At 38.1% G+C, this 25902-nt stretch overlaps 1 protein-coding gene across 2 annotated transcripts in view; it reads left to right on the top strand.

Annotated features, from left to right (window-relative positions):
- Positions 1-1729: 1729 nt before the first annotated feature.
- uxs1 (UDP-glucuronate decarboxylase 1) overlaps positions 1730-25902 on the top strand; it is a 35318-nt gene continuing 11145 nt past the window's right edge. Inside the window, exons 1-9 of one of the 2 annotated variants that reach the window (XM_085373989.1) lie at positions 1730-2454; positions 3047-3074; positions 8946-8994; positions 13564-13607; positions 15577-15637; positions 20507-20687; positions 23859-23963; positions 24897-24956; positions 25540-25661. In XM_085373989.1, coding sequence (XP_085230115.1) covers positions 2364-2454; positions 3047-3074; positions 8946-8994; positions 13564-13607; positions 15577-15637; positions 20507-20687; positions 23859-23963; positions 24897-24956; positions 25540-25661 — 741 coding nt within the window. In that variant the 5' untranslated portion in view covers positions 1730-2363. Of the gene's footprint in view, positions 2455-3046; positions 3075-8945; positions 8995-10986; positions 11260-13563; positions 13608-15576; positions 15638-20506; positions 20688-23858; positions 23964-24896; positions 24957-25539; positions 25662-25902 lie in introns of those variants that run through there. The other variant, XM_085373990.1, reaches the window with a different exon arrangement.

Here is a 25902-nt window from a genome sequence, read left to right on the forward strand (position 1 = left end):
TAGAGGACCCGAGCTTGAAGGATAAACCGCCCGCAGGGGCGTGCTGGGTGTTTTTTTTTTTTTTATATATATATATATATATATATATATATATGTGAAGGTAACGGTGGTCCCCGTGGTAATCGGAGCACTAGGTGCGGTGACTCCCAAGCTAGGCGAGTGGCTCCAGCAGATCCCGGGAACAACATCGGAGATCTCTGTCCAGAAGAGCGCAGTCCTGGGAACAGCTAAGATACTGCGCAGGACCCTCAAGCTCCCAGGCCACCCGAGCTTGAAGGATAAACCGCCCGCAGGGGCGTGCTGGGTGTTTATATATATATATATATATATATATATATATATATATATATTAGGGCTGCGAAAAACGTCTATGTTTCATTTTACATTATCGTTTGTTCCGTGGTGTCGCAAAATAAACTGTTTACGGCAATATTTTTTCATCGTTTTGATGGTCACTGTAGTGGCTATATTAATTTCTTAAAGTTCTCCCTTTCTCTTATATTTAATATTACCACACTACAGATGGACAAGCACCTAATCACAACGACGGTAAAATCACCGCGTGTCTGCTCGTTTATTTTCCACATAAACCTTTCACAATAAAGCTCAAGATCCTGTTGAGACTTTTCAAAATAAACTGAATCACGTGGAAGACGCAGAGTATTTACGGAAGAAAAGCAAAAAAGAGCCTCAGGTGCTAAAAAATAAACCTTAGACTCAAACGTTAGAACAGGCTTATCCCGCAGCACGCTGTGTAATAAATGGCTCCAGGTTCCATTTCAGATCTTCTTAGCCTGCACTTACCCACTTGATCTCTGCGCTCCTCCAGTCAGATGGTTTTATCAGTTCCACGCTCCCAGCTCAAATCTAGAGGTGACAGGGCTTTCTCCATTGCTGCCCCGAGACTCTGGAATAGTCTTCTCCCCTTCATAAAATCCTCTTCATCCTTGGAAGTCTTTAAATCGAATCTCAAGACCTACCTATTTTCCAAGGCTTTCGGGTCTCTTTGATATCCTTTTTTATTCTGTCTATTTGGTCTCTTATCTTATTGGATGATGTTGTATGTGCATATATGTTATGTTCACATATGTGTAGTTGTGCGTGAATGTGTACAGTTTTGTATATGTATGTGCATATTTGCATGTACGCTATATACTCTTACATGTCTTACAATTCTTTTTTAAAATGTTTTCTTTCTACTTTCATTCTTTCATTATATTCTCCCTTTGTTCAGCACTTTGGCCGACACTTGATGTCTTTTAAATGTGCTATATAAATAAAGATGACTTGACTTGAAGATGACTACTCACAAAGAAAACGGCAGCCGTTAAAACCTATGTCTATAAATGTGTGGTTTCATGCATCGGTTAAAATACTCGATTCCAGGTACACTACGCCCAGTAGTATATAAACAAGAACAAGTAAGCGGAAAATGGGATACAGTGGTTTAAATGGGAAACTCAACAAGGTTCACTTCAGACTGGAAAGTAGCGCAATGAATGAGCCATTGTGTGTTATGAAAAGAAATGAGTTTGGAACTTGAAAGCTACGCCTTCTTAAAGAATGGAATTAAAAAAAATACTACAAATAACAACAATTTGGGGAAGATATGTCTAAAATTAAAAAATAAAATTGTATATATGTACACACACAACATTTCACGAACGTCACAGAGGCTGCAAGAAAATCAGGCTGCTTAATCGAGCACCGAGCAGTCGCTCATCTGTTATTCCTTGGCCCAGGCGAGAGGAGCAAACTTCGACATTTCAGTGGGGTTAAAATTAGCGACTTATTTATTCTCGCGGTGCTTATTCGAATATGAACGTTAGCCACGGCTTATTTCTGCTATTGTTTCAATGACAGTTATATTTAGTTTAGAATCTTGTTATACAGGCGTAGCTTAATGTGAAGCTAACGGCTAACTGTCCGTAGTGTTATCAATGCGTTACAGTAGTTTGAAGCTGTGTGATAGTCACATCCGCGTACGAAAGAAGTAGCCATGTACTGCAGCTAATATGACCACCTTCTCCGTGTGGGTATAAATGGGGTCAGCGAATAAGTTTAGGCGTAGTTGTGAACGTTGACACTCCACGGTTTAGATTGCCACCTTTTTGTGTGCTACCTGTGCGTGCGCTGCTAGCCACGTAAACTGCTCCCGCTCGGTGTTGACGTAGCAGGACGTAGCATCTGTCCCTTGCCTGCCCCGCCAGGCTACACTTTCTGTGAATTTGTGGTGCCATCGCCAGCCTGTCCGCCCAGTAAAACCGAGACACACCGAGGACATGAACCGCTGTAAAACAAAATGCTATAGCTGGACCTGAACGTGCGGTTCGCTTGTTTCCTGGTCCTGCTGCATTGAGCGGATGATGAAGCGGATCATCTGGATGATATCAAGCTTAAACAGAAGAATCATGAAGCTGCTTTTTGCCCTCGCTTTGATCGCCTATATTGCCTGTAAGCGTACGATTTTTAAAAAATCTTTTATTCTTGTCGCCAAGTTGCCATCTCTACAGTTTATTTTCACTCATGACAAACTGTACTCGTGTGACAACAACCAACTGTTGGGTGGCCAAGCCCCCCAGTCCTCTAGTCCTCCAGAGTGCACCTTTCAAAGGGTAGACTGCCTACAAGTCGCCCCCTCTGGATGTTTTTGATTTCATATAATTGTTTCTAATGCCTTTGGGAAATTTAAAGGATATTTTAGGAATTAATCTGAAAAATTGACAAAGTAATGAGCAGGCTAATTAATACTGAGAATAAACATTTGTTGCAAGTGTTCAGAGATTGGACACAGTCAAAATGTGACAGTTCTAATAACGACACTAACTGCTATAGTAAGTTCATTGCTCAGTGATTTCAGATCCACTTGTGAAACTGTACAGCAGTAGTTGAAAAAACAATTGGATCAGTTTTCATTACTTGTTTGTCTTCAGCGGTTTTTGTGTTTATCATTGAAAGTCTAGCTGCCTCAATGTGGCACTGCTCTGTTTATTCGTATTGCATTCATGATGATGCCATTATTATGTGTTCTCTTTCTCTCTTTTAGCTGTTTGGGGAACATACACCAACATGAGGTATAGTAATTCATTTATCTTCTGCTTGAAATCATGTATAATCATATAAAAGAGAGTTTTCACAGAACTCTGTGCATTCCTTTGGGAGAACTGAGTACACTACACACCCCATGATTCAGTAGCTTGTAAAACCAGCTTTAACAGCAACAATTGAAGTAATGGCTTTCTGTGTGACTTTATCAGTCTCTCATATCAATGTGAAGGAATTGTGGTCCCACTCTTCTTTACGACATTGCTTCACTTCATTCACGGCTGGGAGCATTTGTTTATGCAAAGCTCTCTTAAGGTTGCAATAAAGCATTTCACTCAGGTTTAGGTCTGGACTTTGTCTGGGTGGTTGGAACACAACACCCCTTGCTCCACCCTAATGTCCAAGTTATTCTGCTGTCGATTTGGTGCTGTTCTAGGGTTCATGGACCAACTGCTTCACCCAGTTTCAGCAAGGCTTTATCTGTCAGGCAGATGGTCTCATATTTGACTTTAAAATACTTTGGCATACAGAGGAGTTCATGGTCGACTCAATAACTGCAAGGTGCACAGGTCCTGTGCTGCAAAACAAACCCTAATCATCAGCCCTCGACCAACATGCCTGATTGTTGGTATTACATGTTTGTGCTGATAGGCTGTGTTTGGTTTTCTCCAAATGTGGTGCTGTGCATTATGGGCAAACATCTCCACTTTCTTCTTGTTTGTCCAAAGGATGTTGATTTTTTTTTTTTAATGTCTCTGAGTATTAAATGGTCTGACCTCGGGGGGAATTTGCTGGTATGTTCACTCCCAGGAAGATCATAGCATTATGTTAACACACGCCTGACTCCTCCAGATCAATGTACGGCTTCTACTTACTCTCTTAATTCCTAGAAGTAAGGGTGTACTTTGTTTTGCAGAGGACTGCGCAGCATCCTGTGGATTTTCTTATCAATATGACTGTATGATTGATGATAGTCTGTTTAAAAAATACACGTTTTATTTCCTTTGTTTTGCTTCTAATTCTGACACAAACTGCTCTGACTGCTTGTAGGCCCAAAACTTTGGGGGGAAATATTGATACATTTATTTCTATTATTTCTATGTTGTAGAATAATAGGTAAAGTATTAGAACTGTAAAATAACACAATTCTAAATGGGGGGGAAAAGGAAATGCACCTGCCGTTTGTCTTCATAACAGGTTTGGAAGCTTGGATTCTCAGCCATCTGGCAGCTTTTGTAGATACTCGCGTTACAAGTTTTTCCACCAGTCGCTGCTGCCCAACTTAACTAACAAGTAAACCTGGTTTGAGGCCGAGAGGAGACACAAACTCTGCGTCTGGGGATCAAAAGCTGGTTTACTCATAGTGCTGGTCCCAAGCCTCCATAATGGGAATGGCAGCTGATTAACCCATGACCAATTTGCCCGTGTGCTGTGTGTGAATATAGTATTGTACCTAATGCGTCACTAATTTACTGGCCAGGACAACTCTGTCTGTCTCATAATGGTAATGTAGTAGTTGGTAATCTGAGAGGGTAACAATCTGCTTTTTCCTTTATTCGTGCATTTATGTAATTTCAGAGAGAAACTATACTGAGATACTGAACTGTTGTTCAGTCCTCATTAGCTCCAACATGACCCACTCAGCTGTCAGCATTATTTAAAGTGCTCAAAGAACCTGAGACAGATACAGTAGCATTATTGCCATCTAAAATGGTTTTGGATGTGTCACTACAGTGTCACAAACATGTAAAACATAAGATGAATTATAACATACTGCTTTTCATTTTTAGTTTGATTATATTTGTACAAAAGTACAATAACTTTAAGCATTTACATTGAGACTTGAGGTAAAGTGAACAATAGTATCTGTAACCTGTTGCAGCAGGTGTAGAGCCATTAAAAGGTCAGTGTTTTATTATACATATACAAAATGAAATTTCCATTAATGAAAAGATAAAAAAAAATACTTGTGTACTGTTAATTATAGTTATTAGAGCAAAAAACATCAGCCAAGTAAAATTGAAACTTGTTGTTCTCCCATATTCACACAGCCATAGGAGCCTTATGTTTTGTCTTAATAAAGCAGAACTGCTTTATTAATTGAAACCTTTGTTTTACACCATAGTTCATTACTGACTCTGAAAAAGTGCACAACAGTCACTGCAGTGATTGGCATTTTGCTTGTTAATGTCATCATTGCAATGTTTTAGATTAAATTAATAGCTGTTTAAGAGCAGTCAGTGGGGATTTTATACTGCATACACGGTTTAGCAAACAGCAAATGAATGAGAACGGAAAAGTATGATAAACATTCATAAAAGTTATGCTTGGTCTTAGTTAATTGCCATACTTGGGCGGTACAGTGGTTAGCACTGTCGCCTTACAGGAAAAATGGTCTGGATTGACTCTTCTTGTTGGCCAAGGCCTTTCTGTGGAGTTTGCATGTTCTCCTTGTGGGTGCCTTAACTTCCACCCGCAGTCCAGAGACATTAGTGATTCTGAAATGGTTGTAGTTGTGGATCCAATGAATATAAAGCATTCAAGTTCACAGCATGAAGTACTCTATGAATGTGTTTAAAAACACACACAAACACACACACACACACACACACACACACACACACACACACACACACACACACACACACACACACACTCTTTCAGTTTGAGTAGCTACTGTGGGGAAAAGCTCAATACTAGGGCAGCCACGATTAGTCTAATAGTCACGATTACGTCGACTATTAAAATCGTCGACGACTAATTTAATAGTCGACGCGTTGTTTGAAGCTTTGTAAGATCCCGAAAGACGCAGGAATAAGTAGTAGGATCTAAGAGTGTAATAACGGGCTGAATCAGAAGATGGTAGCACTGCATGTCCAGGGATGCCAGCTGCCGTTAAACCCCCGAAGAATAAGAAGAAGCAGTGACCTCCATCCTTCGGAGGCCGCATTTGTAGGCCAATTACGTTACAGTGACGCGGCCTTGCCAATTCCAGTTTCCAACAATGGCGGCAGCTACTTAGTTTTAATATTACTCTTATTCTTTCTGGTTCACAAAATAAACTGTTAACATATTTTCAGGCGAGAATGTAGCTGTGTAAACTTAAAATATCTGCTCAGTTTATCAAGACACCACATATTTTCAAAAGCGCTCCAATGTTTTCGGAGACGTCTGTTACCCACCAGCTCGATAGCTAGCCGGGGTTCAAGGCTTACTAGAGCTGGTGAGAACACCGGACTCCCAGCCTATAATTTTCAAACCCCCGTGGTCTTTCGTTACTCAGGTTAAACATGATATATAAGTCAGCTAATTTAAAAATGTTATTGTTTGGCTTTTTTCAGTGTTTTATTTGTTCCTCAGTAAATTGGTTTGGCTGAGATTAAAGTTATCGTTTTTACACAGCTGAATAAATGTCAAACAGAACTGATTAAACAGAAGTGTGAAATGGTAGAGAATTTACTCCAGTGTCCTGTTATATTTTACATAGAACAGACGGCCAAGTTTATTAAACTCCACTGAGACATCTGCAAATTTCATTAAAAGTTTAATAAACAATCATCTTGTCTTTATTTTTAGTTAGCAAATACCTTAAACACTTCAAGCTGTAAGCTATCAAAATAATCGTTTGTTGCAGCCCTACTCAATACTAATACTTTTCTTCCATTTGGATCAAATTAAAGTGAGGAGAATTCACATTTAGACACAATTAGATTTTTTTCCTTGTCTCCGCTGATGTCAGCAGTGCTCCCTCAGTTATGGGAAGTTGTATAGCTAGCCTTCTTTTGTGTTGTTTTAGAAAATGAATGGGTGAATGTAAACTGAGTCAGAGTAAACTGGCATGTAACCACTCGATGGGACTGATGTGTAAACACATGCTGCACAGCTGTGTGAAAATTAACCTTCAGTGATAGAAGACTGCTGTCAGTAGCACTGTTAACATTAGCCTCACTCGGCACATTAACTTGATTATCTGTACAATGTTTTGCATGGTTTGCCACACCAGAATTTTATCAACACTTTAAATGTGATTAGGCTATTGACAGATGTGATTGATTTCAACAAGCCCTATGAAGGGCTTGAAGCATAAAATGCAGAAAATCTGCGAGACATCAAGACATTTATGTAGATGTGTTTAATAAACTCATAAACATAAATACCAGCTTTTTTCTGTTTCAAATTGTAAACATGCCGAGGAAGCTTTTGTATTAGTAGTTGTGGCCAAATTGTTGTACTTCAAATGGGTGGGAAAAAATATAGCCGATGTAAGTCTCCAACGATGCACTTAACACTAATCAGAATTGATAGCATTCCCCGAATGCTGGCATAATGTTTACTCATCTCTATAATGTCTCATTTTTTGCCAGAAGTAGGGCGTCTCATGAAGACGACCATTCTGCTCTTCTGTTTTGTGCTGTTTTATCTGTTTAATTAACCAGTCCTGACAAGTGTCTGTGGAGATCAGTCTACAATGTGTCATTACTCCATAATGACAGATGCTTATTGCTGCACAACAACAGGAATTTACGGTTATGAATCTACCGCCTTGTATGATATGAAATAAAAGGAGTAATATAAAAAAGGCATTCTACTCCTGGCGTTCTGAGGAGACTTAGCTGTCAGGAGTAGATTGAATTGTAATGAAACAGCTGCAGTGTGGTAGCGATGGTGAAAAAGCAGCGCGTAGTAAGATGTGTTAATCCTGTTCAAAGATGGTGGGTATGCTGGCTGACTTTGAAGTCAGCTATGCTCGCTTCCAGCTCTGTATTTTATTCCTGGATTGTGCTTGCTGTTCAGAAAAAAATATTTGTATTCCTGTTAAAAGATACCTGAGAGAAATGGTCTGAAATGCAAACAGAAGTGGAAGCCTTCTGCACTCAAGAAATATAGAAGTGCATAAAATAGTGACTGTGTTGCATCTCTCTCATTGTTGCTTTTAACTGCTTTTCTACATACATTTTTTTAGCTGTTGTAAAACAGCTTAAACGACTTATAAAGCTGCTCTCTGTAATCTTACTAGCAGACTATAGTCATAAGCTGTTTGATCTGATTATCCATACAAGACAAACATTTCATTGATATAATGTTATTTACATCTAGCGGTTCTGGCTCTTCAGCAGTGTAATTTACAGATGGGACTCCCCCCTCTGAGAGCATTAGCCTAGCCCAAAATCCGGCTTCAAATTGGGCTGTGTTGTTTAGTCATCTGTGATGTTGTGAGAACAAACATTTTGCCTTTTGGCTGTTGTTGTGGTGTCAACCAAAACAGAAAATACTTGCATACTACTTCCCTTCAGTTGACATCAGCACAACGCAAAAGTAGAAAAAATGTTGGAAACTGAGCTTTTAGAGCAGTCTCAAGCCGGAGCTTTTGGCTCACTGGGATTATTTATGCATCGATATATTTGATCGCAATATTTGAAATCAATATTTGAATGTTTGTTGTGTCGATCTGTAAATATGAAGGGTTAAACAAGCCATGTCACTACTAGACATGCAAATAAATTCAAATTAAGTTTAGAAGGTAATTGATAAAAACATTAAGCTACTTAGGTGCATGTAATGAAATAAAGCTATACAAAATATTTACTGTGATTTGGGTAAAGCATGTAAGACATTTCTGTATTGTATTAATCAGTTGCATTTAGCTGGACTTTTCCCTTGCCTTTTAATCATTATTATAATTGATTACCTTCTTGAGCTAGCCGGAAACACTCATCCCTGTTCTGCTTCGCTATCAGTTAACAGTAAGCAGAAACAATGAATGTAGAGGGTTGAATGAACAGACAGGTGATGTGTTGTGTGTTGCTGCCTATAGGTCACAGCATGCTTAAACTTGTAGTTATATCCTTGTCCTTGATTAAGTCCTTTGGCCTTTTCTTTGTATCTCTCTCTCTTCATAGATCAATACAAGAAATCGGAGAAATGAAGATCAAGCAACAAATTGAAGACGTGAGTTTGAAACAAAAAAGCAGTTCTCACCACACTGATCTGTTTTATATTCACAGGTCCAAGGAGCTCTGCTCTGTGTTATCAGCTACTGTTTCACTTTTTCACAGACATATTTGACATTTGTATTAATAATTTACTAGAATACGCCCTCACAAAGGTGTACGTGTTGGGACAATCCATGCTTTTACTTCTTTCCTTATTAATCTGACCGAGATTTGTTTTGTTTTTTTGTTGAAAAACACACCCACCACCCCAAATTAGGTCACCTTTTTGTCAAAATTGTTCAATAATCTGCTTTTCATATGGTTGGAGTCACTTTTCTTATTATTTGTTTATATACTTTTCATTGACCATGTATTGTAGTTTTTTCTGTTATCAAACTGTAAGTTTAGAATTTTTTTATTTAGTTTGGAAGACCTATAACAGTTAGTTTCTTTTCAACGTAGTCTTTAGAATTTTATTTGTTTTTTGACTCACTTTTTTTTTCTTGACTCACAGATTACCATGAATTTAAGAGTAAAGTGGATGGTTGGTTTTTTCTTTGTTTGTTTGTTTGTTTGTTTTTTAACCTCTAGGATGACATTTCTTTGTTTGAAGCTTATCAATACTCTGCTAAAAACTGAACAACTGTTGACTGAATAATATATTGACACATACTTTCCAGCCTTTTTGTACTGCTTGCTGTCAAATTATTGTCAGGAAATTGCTATTGGAAACCAGCTGTTCCTAGTTCAACGATTGTATTGTTTATGTTTCTTGCTCTAGTTTTTCTGTGACCTGTTTTTTTTAAATTTTATTTATTTATTTTTTTTATTATTAGAGCAAGTGATAAAGTTATATAAATGAGGGTGCCTTCTGTCAGCAAGGATCATCAAAGCTTTCAATATAACTCCATAAAAAGTGTTATAATGATCTCGTCCAGCAGCACTTTTGCAGATAGCCACAGTTAAAATATTCAGTGTTATCTTTCGAGGACAGTTTTTCTATAAGGCTGGAAGGGTCGCCCAAGCAATGTAAATGATGTGGAGAAGAGCATGTAACTGCAGTTTTTGTTGAATGTAATTTAGTACATGCATAAGACTGGAAACATTAATCATAAATTATTTTCTGAAGTATTGAATTTTGGTAAAGAGTAAATAGTAGTAAATCTGCATGCACATCTTTATCTGCCCTCTTGTGACTTGGGTGAAACTATTGTTAGACGTAATCCTGGGAGATATATTTCAAATCTGTTAAGGCATTAAACATCAAAACCCACAAAGAGCAAATTCTGTGACAAGACTGTTGCTGACAGTATCAAAAGCCTTGGACAGATCTACAAATAGTGCACAGCAGGGTTGCTTCTTGTTGAGTGAATTAACAGTGTCGTCATCAGTAACAGCTGCAGCAGTTACTGCGCAATAAGCTCTGTAGCCGAGGGAAATTATTATTCTCAGGCGAGCGACAAATTGTGAGCTGACTCCTAATTCTAGGATTTAGAACAGGCAGCACAGGTGGATAGTTAAGTGTGACCAACTGCAGGGGATTTTTCATAAAGTGAAAATGGATTTAAATATTTGTACAAGTGGTGACGAATAGGATCGTAGATGCGTGGAACAAAAAAACACTCACCAGCTAATTTTTGCTGTTTACATTTGTCTACGCCTCATCATTCTGTGACAGGTCTGAAAAAAATGTTAAATAAAGACTAGAAGCTTTTTTAAGGTTTTTTTTTTAATGGTTGAGTTGTTGGTTTTGACTTTGGTCTTAAATATACTGCACTAACTTATAACCCCCCGTCAAAATAATAATTAAACGCTTACCATTTCAACTTGGTGGTTATTGCGTGCAGTATGTGTATAGAGTTTTCTTTACTATTTCAGTATAAAAAAGCTAGATAGATGCTCTTTGTTTCTTGTTAAAGTAATGAAACATTTCCTGAGTTTTGACTCTTAGAAAAAAGTTGTTTTTGTTATTTTTTTGTTACTTTTACATTAAGGTTTAATGTGAGTATTCACTTTGTGACACAGTCTGGTACACAATAGTTACTTAGATCAGGGCAAGATTATTAGAGGTAAAATAATTGTTGTTTGGTTGATAGTCTGCAAATCTGCTGTAACATATCCGTTAATGAAGATTTGTCGATTTACATTAATCCAGGGGGGAGCAACTCCAGGCCTCGAGTGCTGGTGTCCTGCAGGTTTTAGATGTGTCCTTGATCAAACACAGCTGATTCAAATGGCTAAATTACCTCCTCAACATGTCCTGAAGTTCTCCAGGGGGCTGGTAATGAACTAATCATAGAGTCACATGATAAAGCTGGTGTAGCATTGCATGCATTGAAATTTTCAGTTGCTGTATATCACTCAGAGTTTTTGAATGTAAATCTGTGTTTTTATTCAGGAAAACAGTTATTTGGAGTTCATTTTTGTTGGCTCCATCCAGCAAATTGAATCGAAACTGAATTTGATGCACACGAGGACACACACTGTTTAAAGCCAGCTTCGTAAAAGCAATTATAATTCCCTTAACACTGACTAAAAGTGAGTGCTTTTCACAGATTGCAGATGGTCACTGAAATAATTGCAGTCTGTTATGATGTTGACCTTAGAGTTTTCGATCCCGTGAAAGCCATCATATTACTGGTAACCTTTTAATCAGTTTGAAGTTTGAAGTATAAATCCACACTGTGATTATAACATGAGGTGCAAGCAGACTTGTTATTTATACACTGAACCTGGGAAATGACTTGCTGCCATAAAGCACTTAAATGAATTCAATAAAAGATTGTGAGGAGATTTTACTCCTGTTAGCTAAAAATAGGATTGTTGCACTTTGTGCATCCTGAAACCTCTTCAGTCCTGTTTATGCCTCAGTGCCACGACAGCTGTGCCCAGAGGTGCTGCGTTTTTTTTTTTTGGCTTGTCCGTTTGTACCTTCGTCCAACCGTCACACTCTCATTAACATGACTGCTCTTGAAAGCAGGGGATTTTATTTTCATAGTTGAAGTCAAAAGTGAATACTTTTTATTTGACGATCAGATGTCACTGTGAGCTCATGTTTGGCCCATTCGTGGGAATGATATTGCAGGAACATATGGCGGGAAATTGATTACATTTGGTGCGGCTGATTAGATTTCTTTTTTTGCCATTGGCCAAGGTCACTGTGATCACACAACACGTGGTTTTGTTGATGACTTGAGGATTTATTTGCTCTTATGGTAATATTACAAACCAGTGTTAATGGGATAAAACAATAAGGTGAGGGTATTTTATAATATGGGCTGTTGCATTTTAGACTACATGCCATTTCACCTGACCACATAAGCACACATACTCTGTTCTGTGCCTTTTAAGCAGATTCTAACTGTCACACACAAGCTTCTGTGATTCATCAGGGACAGTTTAGGGTTTAGTATTTTGCTCAGGGACACTTTAACATGCTGCCTGGAAGGGCTGGGAATTGAACCACTGACCTTCCAATTGGTAAATGCCCCAAAAATATCTTTTGACCTTTTAAAAGGTCTGTGGTTCCCAACTATTAAATACTTTGAAAGTCTTTACTCCATGTATTTATTTAAACACACAAATGGATGCAAACCACAGGTTGAGTGGTTGGCATAGAAATGCAAGGGGTAGATTCTAGTTCAGTCATATAGTTATACCTGTAGAAAACACTGTCACTGCAGGTAGCTGCAGGGAGTTTTGAGTAATAGGCAAAGACTTCATTGAATAGTTATTTTTAATGCAACGGTACTATAAATTAGTTTTGTTCTGGTTTCTCTCGAGTTCAGTGCATACAGTGAAGTTGTAATTGCTGGTTCAGAGTGTTGGTCAGACAAAACAGGCAGTGTTAATATAGTCATGTTGGTTTTCTGTCCTTTAAAATTGTTAGATATAAACTAAAATAAAAAAAATCTATTTCTGACATTTGACAGGTCAGGTTTTTTGAGAAGAATCCTGCAGTGAAATAGGCAATTATATTAAAACAATCCGCAGCGAGCGTGTTTATAGCATTTGGTTATTATAAATCATTGGATATACGATACATTTGACAAAGTTGCTGTCTGTGAAGTTCATCCTTTTTCCATCCTTTTAATCTTGAAATTCGACTCACATTTCTCTTCAACTACAGTGAAATGTTTCCATCAGCCCTGACTCAATTCTCTCTGGGAATATCTATCATTTCTTGCTGCTTTAATCTGTAATTCTCTAAAGTGTAAGTTTGTGCACTAATCATTTTTTGTATTTGTGTAATTTCTTTTTTGAATTGTCTGTACCAAAGGAAAAATATTTTCAAATGTCCATAGGGATCACTATGCTTTTTGAATTGTTTGTATTGTATAGGACTAGTTTGGGTCTAAAGGACAGGAATATTCAGTAAACATAAAAATTTGCACGTTTTGCAAGGAATACACATGATTTCATCTCTTGACTAAATCAATGTTATGAAAATAACATGAACTTAGTGATAAACTTACATTAGCATGCTGCGGTGGTAAAATTGAACCACTGGAGGATTAATTTATTATTTACTTAAGGGCATTGCTAATTCAGCTCATGCATTTCTCCCTTTTTTATCTCACTTTAGGTTGTGGCTCCTCTCAAAGAAAAGATTCGTGACCTGGAACAAAGGTTTGTATCTGGTTTTTTTGTTGTTTTTGTTTCCATTGAGATCTTAAAATATTTGCTCATAGCTCGGTGTGAAGGAAAGCTTAATGGACTAATAAGTAGGTTTAAGGGTCAGCGTTATATATGCCTTCATTTCCTACTTTAAACTGTTGAATTTTCATTTGAAAGGGCACTTATAGACTGAGAATGCTGCATCTGAATAACTTGCACATGGATTAACATTCTGTGCTTATTTAAAAGGTTTATCTCTCTTTAACAGACGTTGAAGACAGAATGAATGCAACAGCAGCTAATTAATTGCATCTGGTGGTATTTGTTACTTGTGATAAGAAGATTTCTACATCACAGGCTATCAATTAATTAACCTAATTTTGCATTGTTTTTATGGTAGCATCTCTGGGTACAGTAATCCAGCTTGAAGGTGTTAATTATACATATTTGTCTTTAGTACCTTTAATGCTAATAACACTGACATACAAAGGTACGTGTTTAAATGAGCCCGTTATCCCTAGTTTAACATGTGTGAGGGCAACAAGAACCTCTAAATGGAGCACATTTTATATCTACCTTGTGCTCCTGAAGAGCGACTGTGGATCATTGAAAGCTAAGCCCTGTGAAAAACAGTTCTCCCTTACTGCTTTAACAGGATTTAAGAGGGAAAATATCAATTAGGTGTCACCAATCAAATGGCCTTAGTTATTTGATCATCAGCAACTGTGAGCACCTCTATAAAGTAGAAGATCTCAGGGTTTGCTGGTATGGAGCATTCAGGTGTGTGTTACTAAAAGGCTGCAGTGTTCCTAAGAGTGGACGTTCTGGTAAATTCAAAGTGGAGATGTTTGCCTGTAAGGTTTGACAAAACCCAAACACAGCACATCAGCACAAACACTTTACACTAGCTGTCAAGCCAAAAAAAGGGGCTGCTTTTCACAGTGTTTCCTTGTGAGTGAACAGTATTAAAAGAAAGTAATTAAATAAATCAATGAATAAAAGCTTGAGCTAAAATAATGGAGGTACTGAATATTGTTTCCCCTTGAGTGAGCTAATTTTGTAATGAAATATATGATTGTTTAAGATGTCATAGATAAGGAATATTGAATACTTTTTGATTTTTATGGTAATTCTAAATATTCTTTGGTTCATGATGTTTTGGAAAACCATAAATAACCAAAAGGCAATAGTAAAAATTATTATGAGTAGTAGCAGCGCATTCATTTTAAAATTTCCTACGATAGCCAGGCCTTCATTTGTTCATATGTTTGGTCAGAGGTGCTACAAAATGTGTTTGTAAAACACGTGAAATTATTGATTAAACACTGAATTTTGCGTGAAACGTTCGTACACACAATTTATGCGCAGACTTGTGTTTACAGAGATACTAAAGTGATCCCGAGCACAGCAGCAAATCTACAACAGAAAGGCTAAAATGAAAAAATAGAAGAATCAAGGTGCTGCAATGGCCCGGTCAAAGTCCTTTACTCAACCTGACTGAAATGTTTTGCTGCGACCTTCAAAGAGTTGAGCATTAATGAATGCCAGCGAATCTCAATAAACTTTAGCATTGTTGAAGGAGAAGAGTGGGGCATAATTCCTCCACAAAAAATGTGAATGTTCTGTGAAAAATGTTCGTTTGTTTCATCATGCATACAGCACAGGCTTAGTGGTGCAGCGTTGTGGTTATTTAAAGGCCAGTTTTAATAATCAAGTTGAGGTTATTTTTGAAACAGTGTTGTATTCCCATAAGCAGTCTTGAAATAAATACACTTCTCTAAATGATTAACCAGCTCATATCTTTGTTTTTAATTGTAGCTACACCAAAGGTAACCATAAAATATAGTTTATTGATGTTTATTAATAAGATTACAGGACCTGGATTGAGAGTAAGATCCTAGATTGTTCTGTTTTGCTTTGGGCTTATGTGATTGTTTCTCCAGATGTTCTCTACAAAAGGTTTTTGTGTTCTCTCTTACAGTTTTTCTCAGAAATACCCACCGGTGAAATTCCTGTCAGAAAAGGATCGTAAAAGAATTTTGGTATGTAACACATCCAAGTGCAAATCGTATTTTCAGTAACCATGACATAACCCTGAGCTTTCATAAGCAACGGCCAACAGAAGCACAAGCTTTCCTCAAAGCCTGACTTATCTCCATGTTAACAGCAAACTGAGGGAAGTAGAACTTGCAGAAATGTGTATCTTAAGTAGGGATGGGTATCGTTCAAGTTTTATCCGATACCGGTGCCAAATCGGTACTTTTGAAATGGTGCCGGTGCTTAAACGGTGCTCTACTGGTGCTTAAAGAATGGAGAACACAAACTTTGTCCAAAAACCTCTTATGTTTTTATTTTTAGCAGTCTCTTTTTTTCTGCAAAATGATAAGCACCGTCCAGCCCCACGCACGGGGCGATCTGTGCTAACTTGCTAATGGAGATCTACCACACCCAGTAGATGTGCTTGGTGTGAGGTCTTGCAGCAAGCTATCAAATACGGTGCATTTCTCGGCTTTTAAAAAAACGCTATGTGTCGCCAGGTGTTTCATCAGATTCGAGGTGTTACCTCCTTTGACAGTATCACCTTAAAGTACTTGTTGCAGGCTGCTGAGTTTGCATCTTTTGCTGTGAAGTACAGCCAGACTTTTCACCGCTTTGCCTTGGGCACTTTTAATCTGTAGCTCTGCTCTAAAAGAACATGTGTACCTGGGCCCGCCTACTATCCTTGGAAAAGTAAAATGATTGGCTAGAATCCAAAGTGTATGACATCTCAGGAAAAAAAAAAAAAAAAGCACCGAAATGTGCGCTGCTTTTCAGTCTGGTTACTACCGTTTATGTCAGAACCGGTACCCATCCCTAATCTTAAGGTGCTGTCTGAGAGAGCAGACCTGGATCGAAGGCCATCAGTGCTTCCTATAAAACACTTGCTTTATAGCAGTTTTACAGCAGCTATAGCCCACCCTAATTCTTGAAGTGGTGCTCACTATTGGGCCAAATGGGTGGAGCTGGACCTAGTGCTGAAGTAGAAGGTCAGTAGTGTTGTGTGACATGGTGCGAACTAAATACAGCTTATTTATAACTACACAACATCAGACAGAAAACCATTGAAACATACAGATACCACACAAGCAATTATGAAAAATTAACTTTAAGCTAATTCATAGTTTTCATTTTTACGTTATGCTTAATTTTATATTCTTTATATGATAAAAAAGGATAAGCTCTAGTATTAATGTTGGCAGTGTACCACAGAAACATCTCGAGATATTCTCAAAAGAAGTCTGTACTTAATTATCTAGCTCTTTAGCCCTCCTTTGAGTCAGACTGTGAGCAGTAATGTAGCAACCAAGGACCTTCTGAATTACTCACCATCCTGCAGTGGAACAAACAGGAAGTTGTGACGTGGGCACAGTTTTTTTTTTTTTTGTTGGGGGGGGGGGGGGTTAGTGAAGAGTTCTGTTATTTTCTTACGGTCAATGAAAACCATTTGGTAACTTTAGTAACTGTACATAAAAGATGTTAACAACAGTGGCCTCAAAATACTTGGATTGGACATACACACATAAAAATAAGTGAGTCAGACAAAAAACGATTTCACAAAACTAAAATAAAAAAAATGTGTTTATATTGTGATCAACAGTTCAACTGAATCCATATTGGTCGGAGCTGCACTGAGGTCAAGCAGCACCAGGACGTAGATGTGTCTGTCCTGGTCTGAAGACATGAATAAGTTATTTGTAACCTTTAGAAAAGCAGTTTTGGTGCTGTGTAGCTTGCTGTTGTAACTAAATACCGCTAGCAGTTGTTCTAAAACCAGTTTCTCAAGATTGAGGCCAAATTTGAGATTAGTTTAATTTCATTAATTTTCTAAATGAATATGTACGAATACAAAGCATTGTCTACTGCCATGGCTACATGGCATAGTTACTTCAAATTTAAAAATGTACATATCATCAGTGCAAAATAAACATTTTAAGGGATTATGTGAGCCTACTGGTAATGAGAAAATGAAACACAACATGCATCTTATTCCAACAACGGGCAATAATTCAGGTCATGCATTCAGTTAACCTGCTGAGAATATCCCTGTGCAATCTGATAAAAATGTGAGGTAGATAACAACAATATAGTCTTCATTATAAATGAATGACCAGCTCTGAATGTAACCCTTAACTCTGAGCCCACTTATCCTGAGGTGGAAACTCTTGAGTGTTTATGGGCAGAGTGGAATCATAAAGCTATCAATGATGGAGCCGAGGCTTCCCATTCTGATCCACTCCTAAGTAAAAATTATATACTATTACTGTTTGTGTGATATAATAGACAGCAGCAGCAGTAAACGACCATACTTGGAGTGGAGTAAAGAATCAATAAGTTAACCCTTTAGTATTTTATTCAGTGTAGTAGAATCATTAATGATTTAGCAGATAAAGTGTTAGAAAGGTTAGAAAGACACTGCAAGCATAAAAAACAGAAAGTAAGCTTTCATAAAGATTGAAGAGGTCACAAGAGTATAAGTAGTGCAATGAACATGAGTTGAAACACAAATGCTGCATTGATTAAGAGGCGTACTGTTGGAAAATGGATGATCGTGTGTCTGACTTCGCACGAGTATTAACTGTGCGGCAGTTACTTTAGTGACTGCATACAAGGTGTGAAACACACTGAAAGATATCAGCCTCTATGTATTATGAGTAAGAAGGAAAAAGTGAAAGAGATTAAACAGCTTGGGGACACCAGCAACTGCAAAGTGTTGGCCGTGAAACATGGAGGTGGGTGCCTTTATATTAAAGCTGGATATGGGTGACGAGTGACATTTATGGATGGCACTATATATATATATATATATTCAAGTTTGTATACGCAACTATTGATTGATTGCACAGGAATGCATGCAAACGACTTGGTTTTAAAGTTAACGTCTTCTAGTTTTTTCTTCTACAGGGAGTGCAGAATTATTAGGCAAGTTGTATTTTTGAGGAATAATTTTATTATTGAACAACAACCATGTTCTCAATGAACCCAAAAAACTCATTAATATCAAAGCTGAATGTTTTTGGAAGTAGTTTTTAGTTTGTTTTTAGTTTTAGCTATTTTAGGGGGATATCTGTGTGTGCAGGTGACTATTACTGTGCATAATTATTAGGCAACTTAACAAAAAACAAATATATACCCATTTCAATTATTGATTTTTACCAGTGAAACCAATATAACATCTCCACATTCACAAATATACATTTCTGACATTCAAAAACAAAACAAAAACAAATCAGCGACCAATATAGCCACCTTTCTTTGCAAGGACACTCAAAAGCCTGCCATCCATGGATTCTGTCAGTGTTTTGATCTGTTCACCATCAACATTGCGTGCAGCAGCAACCACAGCCTCCCAGACACTGTTCAGAGAGGTGTACTGTTTTCCCTCCTTGTAAATCTCACATTTGATGATGGACCACAGGTTCTCAATGGGGTTCAGATCAGGTGAACAAGGAGGCCATGTCATTAGTTTTTCTTCTTTTATACCCTTTCTTGCCAGCCACGCTGTGGAGTACTTGGACGCGTGTGATGGAGCATTGTCCTGCATGAAAATCATGTTTTTCTTGAAGGATGCAGACTTCTTCCTGTACCACTGCTTGAAGAAGGTGTCTTCCAGAAACTGGCAGTAGGACTGGGAGTTGAGCTTGACTCCATCCTCAACCCGAAAAGGCCCCACAAGCTCATCTTTGATGATACCAGCCCAAACCAGTACTCCACCTCCACCTTGCTGGCGTCTGAGTCGGACTGGAGCTCTCTGCCCTTTACCAATCCAGCCACGGGCCCATCCATCTGGCCCATCAAGACTCACTCTCATTTCATCAGTCCATAAAACCTTAGAAAAATCAGTCTTGAGATGTTTCTTGGCCCAGTCTTGACGTTTCAGCTTGTGTGTCTTGTTCAGTGGTGGTCGTCTTTCAGCCTTTCTTACCTTGGCCATGTCTCTGAGTATTGCACACCTTGTGCTTTTGGGCACTCCAGTGATGTTGCAGCTCTGAAATATGGCCAAACTGGTGGCAAGTGGCATCTTGGCAGCTGCACGCTTGACTTTTCTCAGTTCATGGGCAGTTATTTTGCTCCTTGGTTTTTCCACACGCTTCTTGCGACCCTGTTGACTATTTTGAATGAAACGCTTGATTGTTCGATGATCACGCTTCAGAAGCTTTGCAATTTTGAGACTGCTGCATCCCTCTGCAAGATATCTCACTATTTTTGACTTTTCTGAGCCTGTCAAGTCCTTCTTTTGACCCATTTTGCCAAAGGAAAGGACGTTGCCTAATAATTATGCACACCTGATATAGGGTGTTGATGTCATTAGACCACACCCCTTCTCATTACAGAGATGCACATCACCTAATATGCTTAATTGGTAGTAGGCTTTCGAGCCTATACAGCTTGGAGTAAGACAACATGCATGAAGAGGATGATGTGGACAAAATACTCATTTGCCTAATAATTCTGCACTCCCTGTAGTGTCTTCTAGTAACCCTAACCCCTAAGTTGTTTGTTTGGTGGATGTTAAGAGGTAATAGTAGAAAGTAAAGCAACAAAATATTAGCCTATTATATTATGATACAATATCACAATAATCTGTGAAACAATGGCACAAAACCTCTCCACAGATTTGTGTAAGACTGGCAATATTCATTTAATGGGAGATAATGAATCCTGCTGGCTTGCGTAGCATATTTAATTGTATTTTAAAACGGTGGAGCACTTGTAGCTAGTGTAATACAGCTGTGGATTTGCATGCATGCTATGTTGAAGGTACTGTTTGCTCACAGGCTGCATTTCATTGCTTTGTAACGTAATATACACTTAAGAAGACTCCGCATACCCTGACATTGCAAACATATCCACCACTGTGTGTTTGCTATTAGATAACTGGAGGAGCTGGTTTTGTGGGTTCCCATCTGACTGACAAATTGATGATGGATGGCCATGAGGTGACTGTGGTGGACAACTTTTTCACAGGAAGAAAGAGGAACGTGGAGCACTGGATTGGTCATGAAAACTTTGAACTCATCAATCACGATGTGGTAGAGCCTCTCTACATTGAAGGTGAGTGAAAAAGTGAAAGTGGTAGGTAATGACCTTTTCTACTTATTTCTACTGTCTGCCTGTTGGTTGAAACAAGAGGTATAATCCACAATGCTGCTATCTCAAGTTATTTTCCATTTAGTCAAATGTGTTTGATTCCACTCAGTATATCTGAAATAAGAAAATACGCTCTGTTTACTAAAGCCGTATTGAATAACACCCCTTAGAAAACGAATATTACATCACTGCCTTGTGAACAGCTCACTGAGATATAAGTGCTCTATGTCTTCAGCATAAAGTAGCACAGTGCTTGATGAAGCCAGCCATTCAAATGATGATGCAGGCTTACGTACACTCTAAGTTAAAAACTCAGACTTCATCCTGAGCTAAAAGCTAGGATTTTAACATGATTTTAACACAGTCATCCACCTGCTCATGCCCACTTTGACGTGGACATCATGAGCATGCTTATTAAAACTCTGCACGCTTTGCTGGTTGATCACAAAATGCTTTTTCTGTTAGACAGTCAAGTTGTTTATTTTTTAAGAAATGCTAAAAGTTCGGGTTCTACCTGCAGGTGGAAAGAGTATTGAAGTGGCTGTGTTTGCCTCAAAATATGAAGCTTTAGAATGAGGAACATGTTTTTTTAAATTCGTTTTTTAGTTAGGTGGTGGCTGAAGTCCAACCTGAGCGAGCCAGAAATAAGAAAGTCAGCTTGCATGGAGGAGGGCAAAAGAGACAGGGGGGCTAAAAGGGCTTGTTTCAGATGGAGCATAAACTGATGGTGTTGCACAGAGGGCCAGTATAACAGTTGACATGCAAAACTACTCTACCGGAGTCCCAGAATAAGAATGTAGAGCTGGAAGCTACAAAAATAGGTCATCTTTAATGCTGTTCTGAGTAGAGGTTACACCACTCCAACACCCAAAAGGATAAAAAAAAAAAAAAGAGTAATTTTAAGAAACATACAGTACTTTGGTGTCCACGGTGATGACTTATCACAGTGTCGTCCGACAGTGTTGTAATTCTAACTGCATTTACATTTTAAAAGTTTAATGCTGGAGAAGCTCAATTAAACCTATGTAACTCAAAACATTCATGCTTTGTAGTGTCATACAAAAATATACAAACTATCAGGTTAGCATTTCCTGGATGTGGTTATTTTTAAGAATGGCATTTTAGGGGTTATGTGAATTGAAAATGGGATACAAAAACAAAAGCGTCCATCAATAGTTATCAATAGAAGCTATCTGCACGGATTGGCGTGATCAGTAGCGGTACGGCATGTTTGATGCACTTTCTATCAGAGTGGTCAAGATTTGTAGGTGCCTGTCAGGATGGAAAGAGCTTTGGTTTTCTGTTTTGATGCCAGAGTATTTGAGTTTCTCTATTTATCACTTTTTCTTCCAGTCTATCTTTAAATTCCCAGTACATGCTTAGAATTGTTCCAGGGTGCTGAGTGCCTTGATATTCTCAGTCAATCCAAGTGTGTTGACATCGTTTGTTTGCTTTGGTATACCATCTGTCAAAAGCAGCCTAACACTCTGTTAGACTTGATGTCTACATAGGTGGACGAGAATGGGCAGAGGTGGGATTGTTAACGGCAGGGAGGATTGACGGCTGAGGTAATAGCAGCCAACGTGTCTGCTGCAGAAAGGACATACTTAGTATTTTGTTCCAGCATAGCAATTGGTTTTTCTGCCTGATAATGTCTTAAAGACATCACTGCAGTTTGGTGTGAAAAAATTTCCCCATTAAAGTACCATACGCATGGAGAGTGCTAATGATGAACACATTTCATATGGAAGAGATCAACCAAACGTGTCTGATTGACATTTAATGTTATTGCTAATATACAGTCTTGAAAATGTATTCTAAAAATAAATGTGCACAGCAAAAGAGATCTCCTGTTGCTTGCAATAGTCTGATCTGACGTCAGTGTCTTTGGAATTTTGAGAGGAACACAAGGTACTGCAATGGACTTAAAAATACTGAGTGATGGGATGGAATAAGCTTTGAAAGTAAGGCATGGAAGAGGAGGTCACGCTTTCAGTGGCTGATAGGCTTTGCCTTGAAAAGAAATGATTTGAGTGGCCTACAAAACAGGAAAATGCTGTGGAGTGCTAGAGACTGGGAACGAGACAGATAAGTACCTGTTCAAGACTTATAGGGCAGTAAGGACTACTTACAAGGATAACCACAAAGATCAGACTAAGTACACATAATGCATTTCAAGTTGTTTTTTTTTATTGCTTATTAAATAACTTTGAGGATCATTGTCATTTTATGAAAAGTTTTAATTTGACACATTTGAATTAGTGTAGTTAAAGAAAGGATATGGAGAACAAGGTGTTCTCTCCACACAAATGATGGATCCAAAGGAGGAAAAGGTTGCTACAGTTTGGTGCCAGGAGTTTCCATTTAAAACCAATGTGCAGCTTTTAGGACTCTGACTCTGGGGTTTATTCTCAAAGCCTTTGTATAATCAAAGATTCCCGGGAAAGCCATGGGGGACTCAGTGAATATGGAAGTATCCCACATATTGGTTTACCCATTGGCCGTTTGCAGTTTGGGGTAAAAATAATAGAAATAACTCAAATAACATGACCTACTAATTTCTGATTACGTATGTTATTTATATTGTTCTAAACGCTTTTAAAAATCAGTTTTCTTCCATTTAAAATGTTTGACACATATAGATTTGCAACTCAACCTTGAAAGCCTCAAAGAACAACTGTTCTGGTTTGCAGTAGTACTGTTTTAAACCAAGCATTTCTTCAGAGCTAAAACTTGTTGTATTTGGAGTTCAGACTTACCTGCAGCTCCCAAAGTATAGATAGTTGTTTGTAGTCCATTGTTCTAATATGATATAGCACATATATCTGTTACTCTTAAGCCCTTCAGCTTGAATCTGCTGCATTATTACAGCTTTTTACCTCTCAGCCGTAAAAGGTTAAAGGGCTATTGTAGTCACCCACAGACACCCAAGTTTGTGAATGCGATAACTCAAGGACAAAGTGATGTAGGAGTTTTTTGCTTTTTGAGTTTAGTCTCCTCTCCTGCTCTTTTAAAGCCTAAGCTTCCTAAATTGATTATCAATAAAGGCTTTAAAAGTAAGGAAAAAATCCTCATATACAGATTTTATGAAAACAGGATTGATTTATTGATTATTGTTTCCCCTGCTCTTCACAGTGGACCAGATCTATCACCTGGCATCTCCAGCCTCTCCTCCTAACTACATGTACAATCCCATCAAAACACTGAAGACCAACACCATTGGCACACTTAACATGCTTGGTAAGTAAACTCAGTACTCAAGGATAACTCAAGGATAGGGTTAAAAAGATTCACTAATTGCATCGCCTGTAAATCAGAATTGATGCAGCCTTTTTTTCTTTTATTTCTCCATCCGTTTAACAATAAAATATTGTAAAATATTCTTCAGTCTTCAGTTAAACCTGTATAAAAAATGTCTTTGTTGTCAAGTCAGACTGAAGAAGTAAAGGGAAAGAAATAGGATCCATTAGTCTCACTCATTAAATTGTCAGCTTTTTATCCAGCTGCTCCAGAAAAAAATGCCTGTCATATTATTTTGTCTGGGTGCTGTCAGAATATTCAAACTTAGGTTCATTACTTAAGGATATATGATTCTGCGACCTATTCGATCCTTCATGAGAAGTCTGGTGAGGCTTTTTTTGTGTGCTAACAATAGTGATTAAGCTTTCAGATGTAAAATGCATTTTGAAACTCCATCAGTGGTACAGCTCTGAGAGAACCAAATAACTTTTCCTTTTCATTTTCCTGCTGGTCAGATAATAAGTACTGAGTCAGAATAGCAGGTATATCCTTAATAGTCCTGTCATTTTTGAAGGAGCCACCATGAAACATTTATATAATAGAAACCATTGTTGAACAAGTCAAGAGTCATCTTTGTTATTGTTATGGAAATCTATTCTATTATTATTATTTTTAAAAAGGCTAAGAAACTTTGTCATCCCCAAACTCAGAAAATTAAATGATACGTGGATACCAATATAACAAAAAGGACCAATGTACTGCTCTATGAGAATGATTCCAGACACTCTCCAGTTGTATTGTCATTGTTTGAAGACAGGTTGCCTCCCACCAGATCACTTGTGCAGCCACCTCACGATCTAAAGTGGTTGCCCAGAGGTTCAGAGTGTTACCTGCTCAACCTACCATAACACTGTTGTTTTGTTTGTGTCCTAGGCCTGGCCAAGCGTGTGGGCGCAAGACTCCTGCTGGCTTCTACCTCTGAGGTTTATGGAGGTAAGAAAGATTTCTGAAGCCGGTTTTGTTTTCCACTGCCATTGTGAGCCTTTCGCACACCTGATGTTATTTACTGCTCATTCCTATGATCCATCCTGCATCTTTCACTAAAACGCAGTTTGGGTTTCAATCACAGCAAGAGCTCAAGATTGAACAAACCTGGGTGTTAGCTTATGTGTGCGCTGTTATATTCATTCACACACGGCAACTACAGTTAATCAGATTTTGAGAGTCATAATTGATGAAGAGGTTTAAAAAATCCAAATGATTTCTTAAAATTTGTGCTTATTGTGAGGCTGAAGTATTGTACCATGTTTACTGTGAGATTCAGAAATGGCAAATGAGAGCTTTACCCTGAATGCTAATGAAGGTATGTCATTCAGCCTGTTCTTACAGGCCTTAATTATTTATTGCAAATGTTTCATCTTATCATCTAAGTGGTAAAATCCAGCTGTATCTTCTAGGCAGACATGGACGTGTCTGTGTGTGCACCAGTGAACAAGCAATTTTTTCTGTGTGGAGAAAGCTGAGCTGAAATTATGTGAAAACTGCTTGATCTGTTCCTGAAATAATTTTGTTTCAGATCCAGAGGTACACCCCCAAAATGAGGATTACTGGGGTCACGTGAACCCGATTGGTCCTCGAGCGTGCTACGATGAAGGGAAGCGTGTAGCGGAAACTATGTGTTATGCCTACATGAAGCAGGTATCCTCATCATTTAACATTTACTGTGCAATAACATTATCTATTCTTGATAATTATTATAAAATAAACCCTACAATTGTCTAAAAAACATTTAAATACAAATGAAAATCTGTACAATAATTGAATGTTTCTACTTAAACAGACACTTAATACTTTCTGGATGAGAGGACTAGAAATAACTATCCATGCAAGTGGTGAAAGGGTTTCTAAGATAAACAGGTTTCTAGCAATATATTTTTTT

The sequence above is a fragment of the Diplotaxodon limnothrissa genome, linkage group LG16 (genome assembly GCF_057381915.1).
Source record: "Diplotaxodon limnothrissa isolate DT_005_m linkage group LG16, D_limnothrissa_male_GT1.1, whole genome shotgun sequence".
NCBI classification, from domain to species: Eukaryota; Metazoa; Chordata; class Actinopteri; order Cichliformes; family Cichlidae; genus Diplotaxodon; species Diplotaxodon limnothrissa.